The sequence below is a fragment of the Microtus oregoni genome, unplaced genomic scaffold, assembly GCF_018167655.1.
Source record: "Microtus oregoni isolate MIOR12 unplaced genomic scaffold, Mior012 000016F_ref0000370, whole genome shotgun sequence".
NCBI classification, from domain to species: domain Eukaryota; kingdom Metazoa; phylum Chordata; class Mammalia; order Rodentia; family Cricetidae; genus Microtus; species Microtus oregoni.
The window spans coordinates 40,413,896-40,430,866 of record NW_024543075.1 but is presented as its reverse complement, the minus strand read 5'-3'; the positions used below and the strand labels follow the sequence as shown (position 1 = coordinate 40,430,866).

At 44.1% G+C, this 16,971-nt stretch overlaps 2 protein-coding genes across 4 annotated transcripts in view; both read left to right on the top strand.

Annotated features, from left to right (window-relative positions):
- Positions 1–55: 55 nt before the first annotated feature.
- Timm10b (translocase of inner mitochondrial membrane 10B) lies at positions 56–2,855 on the top strand. Of its 3 annotated transcripts, XM_041666365.1 has the most exons (4): positions 56–145; positions 266–361; positions 538–735; positions 2,535–2,855. In XM_041666365.1, the coding sequence occupies exons 1-3, from the start codon at positions 122–124 to the stop codon at positions 709–711; spliced, it is 294 nt and encodes a 97-aa protein (XP_041522299.1). In that variant the 5' UTR covers positions 56–121; the 3' UTR covers positions 712–735; positions 2,535–2,855. The 3 variants fall into 3 exon arrangements, with proteins under 3 accessions (XP_041522299.1, XP_041522298.1, XP_041522300.1); XM_041666364.1 differs by having other exon boundaries at positions 538–2,855; XM_041666366.1 differs by lacking the exon at positions 266–361 and having other exon boundaries at positions 76–145; positions 538–2,855.
- An 8,673-nt stretch (positions 2,856–11,528) lies between these two features.
- Dnhd1 (dynein heavy chain domain 1) overlaps positions 11,529–16,971 on the top strand; it is a 62,016-nt gene continuing 56,573 nt past the window's right edge. Inside the window, exons 1-5 of the mRNA XM_041666363.1 lie at positions 11,529–11,621; positions 11,750–12,572; positions 15,025–15,186; positions 16,193–16,396; positions 16,481–16,591. Of these exons, the coding sequence (XP_041522297.1) occupies positions 11,558–11,621; positions 11,750–12,572; positions 15,025–15,186; positions 16,193–16,396; positions 16,481–16,591 (1,364 nt within the window). The 5' untranslated portion in view covers positions 11,529–11,557. The remainder of the gene's footprint in view (positions 11,622–11,749; positions 12,573–15,024; positions 15,187–16,192; positions 16,397–16,480; positions 16,592–16,971) is intronic.

The window sequence follows — 16,971 nt, the reverse complement described above, 5'->3', positions numbered from 1 at the left end:
TCATGGGCAGGGCGATACTGGGGCCACACCTCCCAACTCCTGGCTACTAGAGAGAATTTACTTCCGGGGCGGCTCCGCGCCCCCAGGGCGGAAGTAACGTGGGCCACGCGCCCTGAGCGTGATGGAGCAGCAGCAGCTAAGAAACGTGAGTAAGAGCTAAGTTATTCTCGGGGCTAGGCATGCCGTTCGTTTCCTTGGGTACAGGCTTCCTTGCGCACCCTGGGAAGCTCAGGAGTGGTGAAGTCTTCATCCGCTTTTCTCTCAGTTGCGAGACTTCCTGTTGGTCTACAATCGGATGACCGAACTGTGCTTCCAGCGCTGTGTGCCCAGCCTGCACCACCGAGCTCTGGACGCTGAGGAGGTGGGGACTGACGGGCCCCTAGAGTTGACAATAATTGACGTGACACACACCCCCTTCCTCTCCGTTTGAACCTCGCTCTTCCACGACCTCACCCGTAGGCTGGGGGGACCTGGAGGGAAGGAGGCAGGCATGACACGACCCGTTTTGGTCTCTGCTTACATCCGTCTTCCTTCCAGGAGGCCTGTCTGCACAGCTGTGCCGGGAAGCTCATCCATTCCAACCACCGCCTCATGGCCGCTTATATGCAACTTATGCCCGCCCTTGTCCAGCGCCGCATCGCGGACTACGAGGCTGCCTCGGCCGTGTCAGGCCCTGCAGAGCAGCCCAGAGACTCGGCAGCAGGCAGCTAGCCATCCCCTGGCCCAGGAAACAAGGTGCTTGGATAGGCGCCTCCGTGAACCTTGGTCTTGACGAAATTTGTACAGAGATTGAGCCTGAAAGCTGGACATTATTGCTCCTTTTCTTGGAGCCAATAAACCGAGTTTTTACTCTGGTTTATTTTCTGGGCAGGAACTTTTTTGTCCATTTATTGGTATTGACCTGTATTCTGTCATTTAGTGTCTATCTACTGCACTCAGCCCTGGCAGTTGAGAAATTGCCTTAGTTAGGTAGAAGGACAAACTAAGCATTCCCAAATTTCCAGGAGAAGCGCAGGTACTTTTAAGGTTGGTCATTGCAACAGGAAATTGGTTCCAAAAGGAGAGTTCTCAGTGGCTGTGCTTGAGTCTAACTTAACGGCCTGAATATATATTGTCTAATAACTAGTTTCATCTGAACTGTCATACAAAAAAAAATTGTACTAGATCTAGGGGAAGAAGGGGCAATATAAAACAACAAAAGGAGGAAGAAAACAGTACCGCAATAGGCGTCAGCCACCAATTCTTAGGAGATCAGTGAAAGCAGAGCAAAGACAAGCCTTTAAGATTTAAGGAAATTGTCCAGAATTTCAGTCATTTCCCCAGTGTACCATCTTAATATTTCCTATCTTTGTGAAATCAGTAATAAATACTTTAAACAAAAAAAGGGGGGGGCTTTCTTCTCATCTTTAGGGCAAGTCAAGAGGACTGCACTAGTCAGATTTCAAGAAAAGAAACCTAAGGGAAAGGTAGATGCTGGTAGAGGGGGTGGTTAGATAAAATCTGTGCGACCCCCTAATGCATCCTTACTGTTTCACTGATTGCCCAGAATCTCCCAATTCCAGCTCTCTACTTTCCACCTTACATACTTCTCTTGTAACTGATGCCAGCTTTTCTAGTTTCATTACTGCCCCCTCCCTTTGAGGCATCGTGGGGTTCACATCTGTGTACAGGAGGATACCTCCTTTCCTGGCCCTGCCTTTTCCATGACATCATCCCTAGTATGGGGATAGGGAAGGAAGTAGGATGTGGCAAATACCACCATGTGGGCTTCAAGGATAATGAGAGGATGCAGGGCAAGCAACAGTATGGGGTCTGTGTTTGTTTTTGTTTTACTGGGGCTTACACTCAAGGGCTGTGCAGGTCAGGTAGAAACTCTAACAGCTTAAACTATCCATTTCCTCTTGGCTGCTTTCCTTAATCCCATCCCATCCCTTCAAGTATGGCAACAGGTGGCCAGCTTTCACGTTTCACAGAGGGATTCAAACTTAAATTCCCAGCCAAAATCAACCATTCACAAAGTAAATTTTCCCCCACCTAGAGGTCAGAAATATGCTTTTTATTTTTGAGATAGGGTCTCAAAACTAACCTGGAAATCACAATAACTAAAGATGACCTTGAACTCCTGATCTTCCTGCCTTAACCTCCCTAGTGCTGGCCAGCCAAAAAATTTGAAATATTTAGTCAACTCTATGTTAAAATGCAGCTCTTTCTCCAGGCCTTATTATGCATGCCTATAAGCCCACTGATTAACAGATTGAGAAATGAGTTTGAAGGCAGTCTGCTGTGTATCAAGCCCCTATCAATAAAGTGCAGCTGAGACAGTAACTACAATGGGCTGCTTCTCAAAATCATGTCTGTTGAGTATGTTGTATAAATTTATCTTATTTATTCATTTTATTGCAAACCTAGGACGTATTATTTCCATCTAACAGGTAAAGAAGAACCCAGAATGTATGAGAGTTCTGTCTTATACAGTTCTTTGAAAACAGATTCTAGTGTGTCTCTGTGTTTTTGTTTTTTGCTTTTCATTTTAGGTGATTTTGCCGTGGGGTCCATTGGCCTTAAACTTGTGGTCCTCCTGTCTCGGCCTCCCAGGTACTAGGATTACAGACATGGGCTACAACTGGTTGCTAGATAATTCTTTAGGAAGATAAAAATTGCTGATGAGGCACTTCCTCATGTCTACTGGATAAAATTCACTCCTTGACAGTATAAATGTAAGTAAAGCAGCTTGTGAACGTCTTAATTCCCAAAGACAGGAATGTAGAAACCCAGGATATTGTACTGCTGCTGGGAGAGCTCTTCTACATCAGCATTGTATGTATCCTTTCAATAAACACGCCCTGTGAGTTGTCTTTGCGTCCTTTCTTCCCATATCACGTGGTTAGGGATTGCTAGGAAAAGACCAGGAAACCCACTCACTCTCTTCGAACTACCTGAACTTTGTTTTTTTTTTTTTGTTTGTTTTGCTTTGTTTTTTAAGATGGTCTCACTATGCAGTCTCACACCTTGAGTTCAAATCCTTCTGGCCTTTACTTCCCAAGTGTTGGGATCACACGTGTTTTCCCCACACTCAACCTACAGAGCTCGTTCAGTATTATATTTGCATATTCTGCCTTCAGTGCAGCGACAAATGTGCCTCCATCTGCTGTCGGTCCTTTTCTACCTTCAATCTCCAGTTTCTTCCCTTCGACACTTAGGAGAAAACCCACTCCTATGGTTCCACTTATAGTTGGTCCTTTCAGGTCTTGTCATAAAGTGATGGCCATTGGTATAGTGAGAACAACAAGGCAGTACTATTGGGCACGGTATACAAGAATAGTTTTGTTGTTGTTTTTGTGGGGGATCTTGGCAGGGTATTATGGGAGGTCAGGGTTTCCTACATGCTAAGAAAGTGCTCTACCGTTGACCTATGTCTCCAGCCCAAGAGTTCTTTTGATAGCGCCTGACCACATCACACACATTGGAGACAGAGGTCGTGGTCCTGTCGTGACTTTAGAGCTTCCCCGTGTGTTCCTTGGCCCAGTCCTCTGGCTTTAAGATTGTTTACCCATGAGTCCTCTCACTGCTTTACTATTCTCACTAACTCTATAGCTCCTCCCCCAGGTAATGATTTAATGTTTATACAAACAGTCCATTCACCAGTTCTGTCTTAGCTCTTCATTTAGTTGTGTCTTAGATATTGCCATCATTCTAAACCACTCGATCTTGAGAATACTATTAATAAATCAAACAACGGAGCACTATTTCTTAAATTTTATTCACTGATCATATTCTTTCCGCTTGGTTTAGTAAGTCATTGTCCCTACTGTCCTTTGATTTTTAATGTAGCTTTCATACTGTTTTTTTTTCTCACTAGCGTTTGCTTTTAAATCTGTAGCCAGCTTAAACACCAGTGATTTTCTTGCTATAAGCTGAACTTTTTTGTGCACTGCCTCCTTATGAAACATTTGTTTCTGCTTTTGAACAGCTAAATGCTACTCAAGGAGATCACCACAGAACAGATTTATGCCACTTTGAATTCATGGTTAAGTTCAAATGGAATCTCAGCCCTCACAATCTCATTGATGGTTGTGTGCATGCGCGCGCGCGTGTGTGTGTGTGTGTGTGTGTGTGTGTGTGTGTGTGTTATAGTTGTTTGAGCAGGGTTTCATTCGTTAGCCCTGGCTGGGACTTCAGAGCTCCTCCTCTCTCTGCCTCTCAAGTGCTGGGATTAAAGGCACACAGCACCACACTCAGTGATTTTCAGTTCTTTGTTGTTCCCCAAAGTAACTATTTTAAGTCACTATTTCTAACCTTCATAACCCTGTTTTCTTTTTCTAGGCCATATTATTTCTCCATGAGGAAAGCAAAGCTATCTATAGGTAATCTCTACTATCCTACTGCTGACTAGCCCATTTGCATCATTCCCTTCTATGTAGGGAGAAGCCCTCTTATGTAATGCCAGTGACCATTCTTGGACTTTGAGTCTTAGTTATTTCCTTCTTGAATGCTTCCAACTTCCTCTTGCTTGTTCTTGTCAGTTTCTAAATATGGTAAGGACTCCACTGTTTAAACAAACCCTTACATCTACTTCCCATTGGGCTACCATCCTATTTTTACCACTTGACAGCTATATCAGACACAGTTGTGTCCGCCTTGCAAATCATTCTCCACTCCCATTCCTCAGGCTAGCGCATTGTGAGTTCTGTAGCCCTTACTCCATTGAAAGAGTACTTACCAAGATCACTTGGGTGATAACCTTGTATCTCTAAATCCTTTGGTTATTTCCTGGTCCCCTACTTATTTTAGCTCTCAGTGGCATTTGTTGTTATTTTATACTTTTTTGTTGATGTTCCATCAGTGCCTTAATTCCACTCTTATGTGTTCCTCCTACCTCTTTAACCATGGTGTCTTTTTTTTTGTTGTTGTTGTTGTTTTTTTGTTTTTTTTGTTTTTCGAGTCAGGGTTTCTCCGTGGTTTTGGAGCCTGTTCTGGAACTAGCTCTTGTAGACCAGGCTGGTCTTGAACTCACAGAGATCCGCCTGCCTCTGCCTCCCGAGTGCTGGGATTAAAGGCGTGCGCCACCACCGCCAGGCTAACCATGGTGTCTTAACCTTCATAGTGTGCTCACCTTCTTCATAGTCTTCTCTAGGTCACTCTTTCTCTCAAATTTTTCTCAATGGTTTCATTCCCCCACTTCGGGTTTTAGGTACTGTTGAATCCCAGGTCTTCAAGCTACTTGGTATCTTCACTTATGTATTGCAAGAACAAGTCAAACCTAATTGTTTTCTTATAAACTTTCCTCTTATTCCTGGCATTCACCTAGTTGTAGAAGCTAGAAACCTAGCACATCCTTCTTTCTCATCTTCCACTCAGTTGCCAAATCTCACTTTATATTTCTAAATATTCCTGGATTCTGTTTTTCCCCATCTTCACTGTGATCTTCCAGTATTAGAGTTACAATGCTGCTTTTCCCTATGGCTACTTTTGCACCCCTTCTAACCTATCATTAACCAGGAAACAAACATGCTTAAAACCATTCTTATAGAAACTAGAATTTCTTCAGTGCTGGTGATCGAAACCAGGGCGTTGTACATGCCATGCAAGTGCTCTACCCAAAACCTAGAGTTCTAGTCATGATTTAGAGGGCCTTGTATAATCCCATCCTACCTCTAACTTTTTCTTAACTTTAAAGTACTATCAACCCTATTTGTTGAGTTGACTTGAGCCATATTTCACTTTTTCTGTACTCCAGCCACACTGGCCTTCATTTCCACGGTCCTTTCATGTACTGTTCTAAGGGCCTTTGTACTTGTTGCTTCCAGGTTCATGATGCAGAAGAGAAGTCAATATTTTACCTACTAAACTTTCTAATCCAATTGCCATTTCCTTAAAAAAGTCTTCCCAGATTTCAGCTCCCATAGTTCTTTGTGCATTGAGTGTGTGACACTTTTTAATAGTTTGTACCTCATGAAGACAGAGTCCATGTTTTTATAACTTACATTGTATCCTCATCAAAGTAACTAGTGCATAACTTTTAGCTTCCTTCATGTTCAAGCTATTATTAAGAGAAAAACCAAGAGAAATTTTGTTTTATTGAATGATAGAGAATTGAATTTGCAGTTGTAGTTTTTTGCCAATAATTTAGAGTTTGAAGTATTTCTGTTGTTAGGCTGTCACTATATTGCCTAGGCTGGTTTTGGACCCCAAAGGTGTAAACTCACTCAAGACAGAAAATTGACCACAGACCAAAGTAAGGATACCTCCTTAGTCCAACTTGTTGAGTTAATGATTTATTGGGATTATTCCTCCCTGGAGTGTGCATAATGGGTTACTTACAGGACCAGAAATGACAGCAGGACAGCATATTACGAGAAGCCAGCCCAGCATGGCTGACAGCTCACAAAAGCTAGAACCTGGGGCATCCTGCATACTTGGCAGGCAGCTTGTTTGAGAGTGTCTGTCAGCAGTCCATGCTGTGTACATAAGCTTGGAGAGGGAGGGGTCTAGTGCCTTTGGTCAGATTCAGGAACTTTTAAAACTTTTGAGTTGTTTACTTCCTGATTTGTAGGAGCTTCCCTGCAGGGTATACTACTTCACCTCTTTGCTTTTTCTTAAGAAACTTCCCTCCAAGATGTAGTATTTGGTCTGGGAAGAAATTACTACACAACACCATGTTTGCTTCCGGAATGCTAGGAGTGTTTTGCTTTTTGTTTTTTAACCCAAAACTTAATGGACAGTATCTTCTAACACTGTACGATAATCATCACCTGAAAGTCATCTACAGCATTTTATTCTTTGAATTTGTAGGCCCTCTAGTCCCGTGTAAATATTTCTTAAACACTTGAATTCTTTTTATTCGCAGCTTAATTTAACTTTCATCAGTACACGATACAGATGGCCGAAGCTGCCTCTTAACAGCCTTTTGTTGGGAGTCCAGATGTGATTAGCTCAGGTAATGATAGCAAAGAGTCAGGAACAGCAGCTTACCATGTTTTTATTTCTTTTAAATAAAAAACCTAATCCAAAGCCTGTGGTCTGAGACCTAGGCTGCTTCACAGTTTTCTGATGGGCTATCACGCTCATTCTTGTGACCTAAGGTGAAGCTTTCATCACATAAACTTTTTTTTTTTTTTTTTTTTTTTTTTTTTTTTTTTTTTTTTTTTGGTTTTTTCGAGACAAGGTTTCTCTGTGGTTTTGGAGTCTGTCCTGGAACTAGCTCTTGTAGACCAGGCTGGTCTCGAACTCACAGAGATCCGCCTGCCTCTGCCTCCCGAGTGCTGGGATTACAGGCGTGCGCCACCACCGCCCCTCACATAAACCTTTTAAGGAACAGAATAGATCAGTTTGCTGATGCAGGATATGCCTTCCTCCCTGGAAGTTGCAAGGGAGGCTTGAACTATAATCTCTATTACCAATCATCTACCCAGCTAAAGATTTCTAAGGAAGGGGGCTGGAGAGATGGCTCAGAGGTTAAAAGCATTGCCTGCTCTTCCAAAGGTCCTGAGTTCAATTTCCAGCAACCACATGGTGGCTCACAACCATCTGTAATGGGGTCTGGTGCCCTCTTCTGGCCTTCGAGCATACACACAGACAGAATATTGTATACATAATAAATAAATATTTAAAAAAAAAAAAGATTTCTAAGGAAAGGGACTTGACTTTAGAACGACATACCAGTTCATTTTCCCAACCAGCCATCTGTAATACAGATAACTACATCCTCTTTGGCTTCTTTATCATCAGGCTCAGCATCACAACTGGGACTTTGTCTGAACAGGTCCCACATGGCCTCTTTAGACTCATCTTTAAGTCTCTTTCTTTGGTTATGTTTTTGGTGTTTTGTCTTTTGCTTGCCATAGAAAGGACATGTTGTTTGTGGTTCTTGGATACATTTTCTGATTATGAACTCTGTCTTTGCGTTTTTGGTTAGTCTTCACACTCACTACTATGTGTTTACATATGACTCTGATGTTAAGTTAGCTGAAGATTAAAAGTGGGGGGGGCAATAGTTGTTCTCTTGGAACTTAATGTGTAAAGGTTAGTATAGGAAAAATAATCACAACCATGGTAAGTTTTGTATAGAAGAGTGTATATTGTCATGAAAAATAACACTAGTACAAATTTACTTGTTTGTGAGACCAAGATCTTGAAGAAGTGATTGCGGTTTTTTTGCATTTTTATTTTTATGAGAGGGAGAGAGTATGTGTATATAAGCACAGATATATATGGGTGTCCCTGGAAGCCAGTCTCCTGGAGCTAGAAGTTACAGGCAGTGGTAAGCTGCCCGATATGGGTGTTGGGAATCTAACTCGGGTCCTCTGAAAGAGTAGCAAATGCTCTTACCACTGAGCCCTCTCTCCAGCCTCCTGAAGAAGTGATTTAAAATTTTAAATTACGTTTATATTTATTTTGTGTGAAGGTAAACATGTAGACATATGTGCCATACCGTGCACGCAGAGGTCAAAATTCACCTCAAGGTGCATCATTAACCTCTGCCCAAGCTTGCTTCATGTTGGACTGCCATTACAGATTTTGAACTTATAATGTCCATATGTATGAACCAAATTCCATCTTTCCATCCCTCCCTCCCCTCTTTCTTACACACACCCACACCCACACACCCCTCTGGAGAACCCTCTTTTTTTTTTTAACAGGAGGTGAGTTCAGGGTCTGGCCGGTCTATAGATTAAGTTCCAGGATAACCAGGACTGTTATAAAAAAAAAATACCCTGTATATGTGTGTGTGTGTGGGGGGATCCAGGTGATAAAGTTATTATTTGAGTATAAAACAAAATAAAATGGTGATGACTGTGATAAGGGGTTTGAAATACTCTTATGCAGAAAAGGGAACTAACTGATAATACAAACATAGTTAGACTTCAAGGCAATATTGAGGACGCAGCAGTGTTGTTTGTTTTTTACTCTTTGTTCTTTGGGGGCCCACCACCCAGCTCCCAAATAAATACATGGAGACTTATTCTTTCTTATGATTGCCCAGCCTTAGCTTGGCTTATTTCCAGCCTGCTTTTCTTAAATTATCCCATTTATCTTTTGCCTCTGGGCCTTTACTTTTTTCCATTTCTGTATATCTTTTCTTTCCTTCTTTTTCCATGTCTGGCTGTGTGGGTGGCTGGCCCCTGGCATCCTACTCTCCTCCTCCTCTCGGTCCTCCCTCTTTTTCTCTTTCCACTTTTCTCTGCCTGGCAGCCCTGCCTATCCCTCTCCTGCCTGGCTATTGGCTGCTCAGCTCTTTATTAGATCAACCAGGTATTTTAGGCAGGCACAGTAACACAATTTCACAGAGTTAAACAAATGCAACACAAAAGATAATATTTCATTAAAGAAATACTTCACAGCATAAGCACATGTAAGACATCTTTAATTAAATACACAACATACCAGGAATTACTGAACAAAATTCCCATTCATTTTTGCCTGTCTGGAAAACTTAGCTTAAGGCCTAAACTTCCTGACCTTCATCAACTTGAAGATTTCTCACAAGAAGGGTTGGTTGTTTATGCCTGTAGTAGTTTTTTTTTTTTTTTTAATTCTTTGTTCTTTCGGGGCCTGGTACCCAGCTCTCAAATAAAATACACAGAGACTTATTCTTACTTAGAAATGCCAGTCTTGCTTGGCTTGTTTCTACCCAGCTTTTCTTAATTTAAATTAGCCCATCAACCTTTTGCTCTAGCTTTTACCTGTCTCTATTCTTTATTTCCTTCTTATTCTGTGGCTGACTGTGTTGCTGGGTGACATCTACTCATGGTACCTAGCACTAAGGACTGGGGATAAGCTAGGGGGCAATAAGAACAATTAGAATCTTTGCAACTATGAAGTTTATATTTTTAGTCAGGATAAACAGGTAAGTTAATGAGTAGATGAGATAGCAATCAACATGGAGAAAAATAGTTCAGGGTAAAGAGGAAGGGATGTGGGAGAGTGTTGACTTCTACTGGGAAGTTAAAGAATTCATTGTAAGCCTATTTGATCAGAGACTTGCAAGGAAGTCTTGAGAACATGTGGGCAAAGCATTCACTCTTATACACTTACACTGATGAGATGAGCCAACAAGGTCACCCAATCTTTTCCAAACATCCAGACATATGAACCTGTTGGGGGCATTCTTATTCAAACCACCACAGCCACTGAAAACAAAGGTAAGATGTGGAAGCTTTGCTTTTACCCAGGTTTGAGTAAATGAGCACAGATGACGAACACATGCAGCTGCCAGGTCATGCCCTTAATAAAAAGAGGCGTCCTTTTCATCATAGTTGGAGTGGACCTTGGCAGATGCAGAGGTGAACTCTCTTGGACCCTGAAGACTGTTACCATATCCTTTAGGAAGAGAGAACGCCAGTCATAGCCCTAAGAATACTTGTGCTTGAATATAATGTGAGAATAAACACTAAACTTCTACTTAGATGTGGCACATAAGCATATCCTTTCACTTAGGAGCCTGAAGCAGAGCAATCTTGAGTTCAAGGCCAGCTTCCCTTTCAAGACTCTCGAGATCGAACACAGGGCTTTGACCGCGTAGGGCAAGTGCTCAACCACTGAGCTACACCTCCCGCCCATGGATATCTGATAAGTATCTCAGATTTCAAGCTTGAAATATCCAAAATCAGAAGCCTAAGTGCCCTCCACCACCCGCCCCCAAGCCTGTTCTTTTTTACCGTCTTCTCCCTCACAGTTCTGGCATACCAAATTTCCCTGGTTGGGGCAAAATCTTGGAGTCATACATACCTCCATCACAGAGAGACAGGATAGGGCTTCTGGTTTTTTTTTTTTTTTTTTTTTAATTAAACCACTCATAGATTCTCAGCCCCAACTAGATGTGTGGCTTTTGAGAGGGATAAAGGGTTTTTGTCTTCCGCATGCTTCTTTACGGAAGGTGAGGTGCACAAACAGGCTGACCAGGGAGAGGAGAGGAAAATCAGTGAACAGATAAGCGGGTATATGTATTACACTTGCTCCACATAGCCTAGATGCTGTTAGTTCCCCAAATCAATCTTGTCATTCATTCTTTCTCCCAGATTCTCTTTTGGTCAGGTTACACGCGACCTGCAGGTGTGGCCGGGGCTCGGGCCCGCCCCCAAGCCCCGCCCACATTGCCTGCTGGCCCCTCCTGGCTTCGGGCTAAGGCTTGGGACTCCAGGATTCTGTAACGGTTCTAACTGCTGGGAGCCTGTGGTCCTCAGCTCGGGATCTGCATCTGCTGCCCTGATTGCTCAGGTCTCCCTGCTCCTCGGGAGGCTCCTCCCACGGGCAAGCCCGGGGCCGCTCCCTTCTGCCCCTTCCTTCCTCTAGGTGTCCTCACCTGCCACCCCACTCAGCAGCTGACTTTCCCCTTAGGATCTTCTTGGTTGGTAGCAAAGACTTTAGGTGATTTGAGTTTTGCCACCTCTGAGTGACGACCCCTTTGTGTCTCCTTTTCAAGGCAATTGCCAACCTCCACTCTGAAGGTTCCCTGCTGTGAATACAGTTTTCCAAAGATTTTGCTAGCGTGTGTCTGTCTCCGTGTTAAGTGGCTGGAACTGGGCCTAAGTTCGTTCTCTGCAGCGAGAGCTCCGCAATGAAACCTCATCCTCAGGCCTCTCCCCCTTCCCTTCCCATGCCTTCTGCATCCCGGACACCAGGTGAGACAGGACAATTCCGAAAATGGTGGGAGGCGCTTCTCCTGGGTCTTCCTGTGCCCTGCAGCTCTATCCATCTTGCTGTCCTAGCCCAGAGCCTGAACCTACCCCTCCCCACCCTGCCCCAACAGGTGAGACCGAGCAGCCAAAAGCCTGGAACTGGCATTTAGACCCTCAGCTGTGGGCAAGATCAGTTCGGCAACAGTTGAATACCTGCCTCCGCTTTATTCTGGAAGAGAGGAACGTACCTTCGTCTCCCGCTAAGCCCTCAGTTGAATTCCTTGAATCTAGGCTGACTGAATGTAGCTGCAGCATTCAAGGACATTCCTGGGACTGTTGGAAGAAACAGAAGCTCCTTAAGGAAGTGGTTGAATCAGAGCAGCGGACATCGCTGGAGCTGCTGCTGTCCGAGCTGCAGTCTCTGCTGTCAGCTGTGCTGCAGGATTGCAGCTGTGAAGCCTGGCGTTATCTGCATGCAGTACTGGGCCTGTTGCCTCCATATCGTGAGATGCTAACTGGTCAGCTCGAGTTGCTGCCTTTACTGGAGCAACTGTACTGCTGGGCACCCAAGGTCCAATCCCAACTCCACCTGGATCTGCTAGATGCCATAGATAAGGCCTTTCCCCCAGATACCTCTTTATTACACAGTTCTTCCCATGTTGACTGCCGTCCCTGGATGAAGAGGTCTCATCGAGGGCCTCCATGCCCAGCATGCCCTTTTGTGAAGGCCCGGTGGGGCAAACAACAAAAGCAGGAACTAGCCACGTGGCTGCGACCATTGACACTGCCTGAGCTACAGCACAGCCTGGGCATTGTTGGTGTTGAGGTGGCCCTAGAAGAGACCCAGTGGCTGAATAGCCTGAGTCTCCTGCCCTTGGCACTGGCGACAGACATTCCTGTACAGTATGGAAGCAGCGAAGCTCACCTCGCAGAAGGGGAGCCTGCTGAGAGAAAGTGAGTGGCCTGGTCCAGGGCTTTGAGTAGAGGAGAAAAAAGACGTTAGTTTTAGGTGCCTGCGGGAACACTGGATTTTTGAGTCCCCTCCTTATGGCTCTTCAGAATTAGCCCAACTCTAAACTGCTCTGGACTAGGCTGTACCTTTCTTTCTCCCTTTTCACTTGCAAAACAAAGCCAGTGTCTCTCAATGCTAATCCTTGGGAAATGCTGAAATCAAGAGTCAGTGGTTAGGAAGCCAAAGCTTAACCTTGCAGTTTCCAGTCAGAAGCTTCCTTGGGGGTTCATTTTCTCTGTCATTTATAACCACTGAACCACACTTTGGGGCTTATGTTGTGTGGTCCTGGGTGCTTGGTATGGATAGGGTTCTTGGTTACTTCTAGGGAGAGCTTGTCTGCCTGGTCTTCTCCCACAGGTCTATGTGAAGTATTTCAGGTCTAAGACAGAATGCTGCCTCTGAGTCATCTCTTTGACTTTAGTCCAGCAACTTCTCACTAGCTCTGGTCTGATTTTCTTGATATTTTGTAACTTGTCTATGATACAGTCATTGTCTAGGGGAAGAAAAAAAAGCTAATTTTGCCTTTAATCAAGCATGACTTCCTCAGATTTTGCTTTTAAATTTATGGCTGGATCAATTTATGACTCTTCATGAAGTCTCTGATCCCTAATAGTGGACAAGAGGGCTGCGTTCCTGGAGCTGTGAAGGAAGGTGGCAAATGCCAGCACTTTCTGTCTTTAATCATCCCGACAGAGCTTTGCTTTTTCAGAGAGGCCCCAAGTCTAACTTTTCTCTATTGCGAGACCTTAACAGAAATGGTCATGGGCTGATATATTAAGAAGGAATCAACTTCTCATATCTCTCTGAACCTGGCAGTCAATCTCTGAGGTCTACCTAATGTTCTCCAGAGCTGTCTTCCAAGGCCCCGATTCATTTAATTACTATTAGATACTTGGATGTATCTAGATGTTAGGAATGGAAGAAATGAATCAGACAGACTCAGTTCTTTCCTTTGGAGCCTTGCAGTTTGGTAAGAGAGACGTTAGGGCATGTAAGATATGATTAACAAATTGTAGTAAGGAGTATACAGCTAGGAGTATAAAGCAAAAGGATGCTAGCTATTGTCCCTGTGCTCTTGGTGGGATGGGGCTGGGAAAGACACGCAGAGATACAGCGGGAGTAGAGGATTTGGGTAGAGATTAGATTAGTAACGTGGGTTAGGAGGTGAAAATGTGTTAGTGAGGCAGCAGTTGGTGGTGTGAAACCAAGCCAGGGTTTTGTGGTAAGGAAGCCAGGTTATAATGAACTTGGGAATGAATGGGAGACAAGTAGAAATGCCATTTTACTATTCACCAGATTGGCTTGAAAGAGAGAAAGACATTAGGACCAGAGTTTGAAGTAATTCTGGCATCTGGATGGATCTCTTGTTAATGCAGAAGGATGCTCACAGCCTTTAAGACACAATAGCTGAGAAGTAGGTGCTCCATCAGTATTTGTAGACTAATGGGATCAACAAGCTATGGTAAGAAGAGGATACGTAATACAGCAGAGTAAGGGATCTAGCAAACACACGAGAAAATAAAGGGCACACTGTCCTTCAGACTGGGAAGACAGTGTGAGAGAGGCGAAGGAAACCAAGGAGAAACTCGTTATGCAGGCAAAGAAGAATTGATGAGACTGAAGCGAGGCAGGGTTGAGCATCCAACCAGTTAGATGGAGGGGCTGGGGACAGTAGCTGTTTGTCTATGACATCAAAACCAATGAGCCCTGAATTCAGACTGGACACTAGGGATCTGTTCAGGAGCCAGTACTTCTGATTTTGTGATTATGTAACCTCACTACTAAGGAAATAATGTTTTTATTTTTTATTTTTGTCATGCTAGGACTTAGGGATCAACCTGGGTCTTCATGCGTGCTAGGCAACTGCTGTACCACTGAGCCAAAGTTTAGTTGTATTCGTACTTTTTATTTTGAGATAGTGGTTTACTAAGTTGCCTCTGTTGGTCTTGAACTCGCTGTAGCCAGGCAAGTCTTGAACTTGATATCTTCTTTTGATCACAGATATAGTAGTTAAGATGATTTGGTCCACTATCAAAACCTATTGCTGATAAGTAGGACAGAGGGCTTATAGGGGAATGAGCTAGAAAAATAATGTCTTCCTAGTACTGTATACAATGTTACATAACACTACTGCAGTAATCACAGTCAGTCTAGTGGATCATTTATCAGGAAAAGTTTTTATGCTGGCTCTATTTGTCGACAGCTGTCAAATGCGTGATGGGCTGACTGCATTTGCCCGGTATGTATGTAGATTAGACAGGCTCTGACTGCACCACCTGTGCCCCCGGGGCACTTGATCTAATTCCTGCTTTCCAGGGCCAGTGGTGGCAAAGCCCCCCTCTAGGCACTGACCTTTTTGTTCTGCTTTTCTCCCTGATTTATTTTGTCACTCAGGTCTCAGCGTGCCTCTGAATCTCCTGAGGAGAAGGCCTTCAAGAAGAAAAGTTCTAAGACTTCCTTACTGAAAAGTAAAGTGAAATCCCTTCTGAAGGCAGACTGGTACCAGAGGAAGATCCACTTCCTCTACCTCAATGTGGCTCCTGACCGGTACTTTAAGTAAGAGCCCCACCCCCACTCCTATCTTTCTCCAGCTCACCCACTCTCGGGCCTCACAGTTCCCAGCCGCCGCCTCTGCCCTCTCCAGCCTCTCGTCTGAACTGTGCCTTTCTTACTTTTTTCTTTTTTCTTTCTTTCTTTCTTTCTTTCTTTCTTTCTTTCTTTTTTGAAACAAGGAAAGCATGTATTTATAGCCTCAGGAGCATATTTAATGCTGACCTTATCTAACTACAGTGCAAGAATCACATGTCAAGATCTCAATATTAGGGAAACATTGGTTTTCCAAAATTGTCCTGTATTTAGACTGAACTGAAATCTTCTTTTACCTCTTGGGCTCTTTTGTAACCAGCGAGACTAACAAACAAGTAAATAAGGTGAGACCCTCCCAATTCCATACCAGCTGCATTCATTCACTTTCTCCTTTTTCGACCCACTTTTTTCTTCTGTTCTTAAATGGAACTCAGGAACTCACAAATGCTAGGTGAGTGCTCTACCACTGAACTGCACCCCAGTCCTAAGTTCCTCTTTCCATCTTTCCCTCACTCACACCCTTTATAGGCTCCTATAGCCACTATTAAAACACCCCATCCCCACCATACACACACTTCAACATTGTCAAAATGGCAATGTATCTTAAAATATGTAGAAGTATCACAATGGCAGGATTATTCATCTTAGCTTCTCACAGAAGAATACTGAAGCTTACAGAGATGATGTCCTAAATTTCATGAGATGTTCTGTATCTGAAGATAAGGACTTGGAACAGGCTAACAGGCTAGATGCCTTTTTCTTTCTCACCATCTATCTCTGGCTTAAATTTCATAGTATTTGTTCAATCATTCTAGTTTGAATACTGTTCTGCTGTCTTCTCACCTTTCCTACTTTTTTTCTACCTCCCTCCCTTCCTATCTCCTTTTTCTTTCCCCATCCTTCTTGGGTCTTCTCAGGATATGTGCACAAGTTCTTCGGTTCTCACTAATCAGAGATGGTTTTCATTTTAAAACAGGCCTTACAACCTGGTAGTGGTGCCACCGAACCAGGTGAATCCCGAACACTACATCTTCTCTCCCTTTGGGATCCTGCATGTGCATCCTGTGGAGGGCAGTGAAGCCATGACACTGGGTACCTGGCATCGCAACTCCACCATCTGGCACGAGCTCCAGCGCATTCCATTCTTTAAGAATTGCCTCTTACAAAAGGCTTTGACCTGGTAGGTAATGACAGAGTTGGGTTTGGGTAGAGACATGGATGAGGGAAATATGGGAACATATTGACACTCACTTCTAACCTGCAGCTGGAAGAAGAATGTGAGGCTGCACGGACTGCACCGAATCCAGACTTTCCTGAAGAGTCATCTGCTCTTGGCTGTTCCTCACTTTGGAGCTGGGCTGCTCCATATTAGCAGGTGAAGTATTACAAACACACTTGCCATGGAGTTTTCAGTTTTGCATAATGGGTATGCTGGGGCACACCTGGAGTCCTCTCAGAGGCTGGGGACTGGGTATGCTGGGCACACCTGGAGTCCTCTCAGAGGCTGGGGACTGGGTATGCTGGGCACACCTGTAGTCCTCTCAGGCTGGGGACTGGGTATGCTGGGGACACCTGGAGTCCTCTCAGAGGCTGGGGACTGGGTATGCTGGGCACACCTGTAGTCCTCTCAGGCTGGGGACTGGGTATGCTGGGGATACCTGGAGTCCTCTCAGAGACTGGGGACTGGGTATGCTGAGCACACCTGTAGTCCTCTCAGGTTGGGGACTGGGTATGCTGGGGACACCTGGAGTCCTC

What these genes read in the sequence shown, in the direction of transcription:
- Timm10b (XM_041666365.1), top strand. Translation starts at nt 122, where the DNA reads ATGGAGCAGCAGCAGCTAAGAAAC. An exon ending in AGCAGCAGCAGCTAAGAAAC is followed by an intron (nt 146 to 265) that starts GTGAGTAAGAGC and finishes CTTTTCTCTCAG; the next exon opens with TTGCGAGACTTCCTGTTGGT. An exon ending in GAGCTCTGGACGCTGAGGAG is followed by an intron (nt 362 to 537) that starts GTGGGGACTGAC and finishes TCTTCCTTCCAG; the next exon opens with GAGGCCTGTCTGCACAGCTG.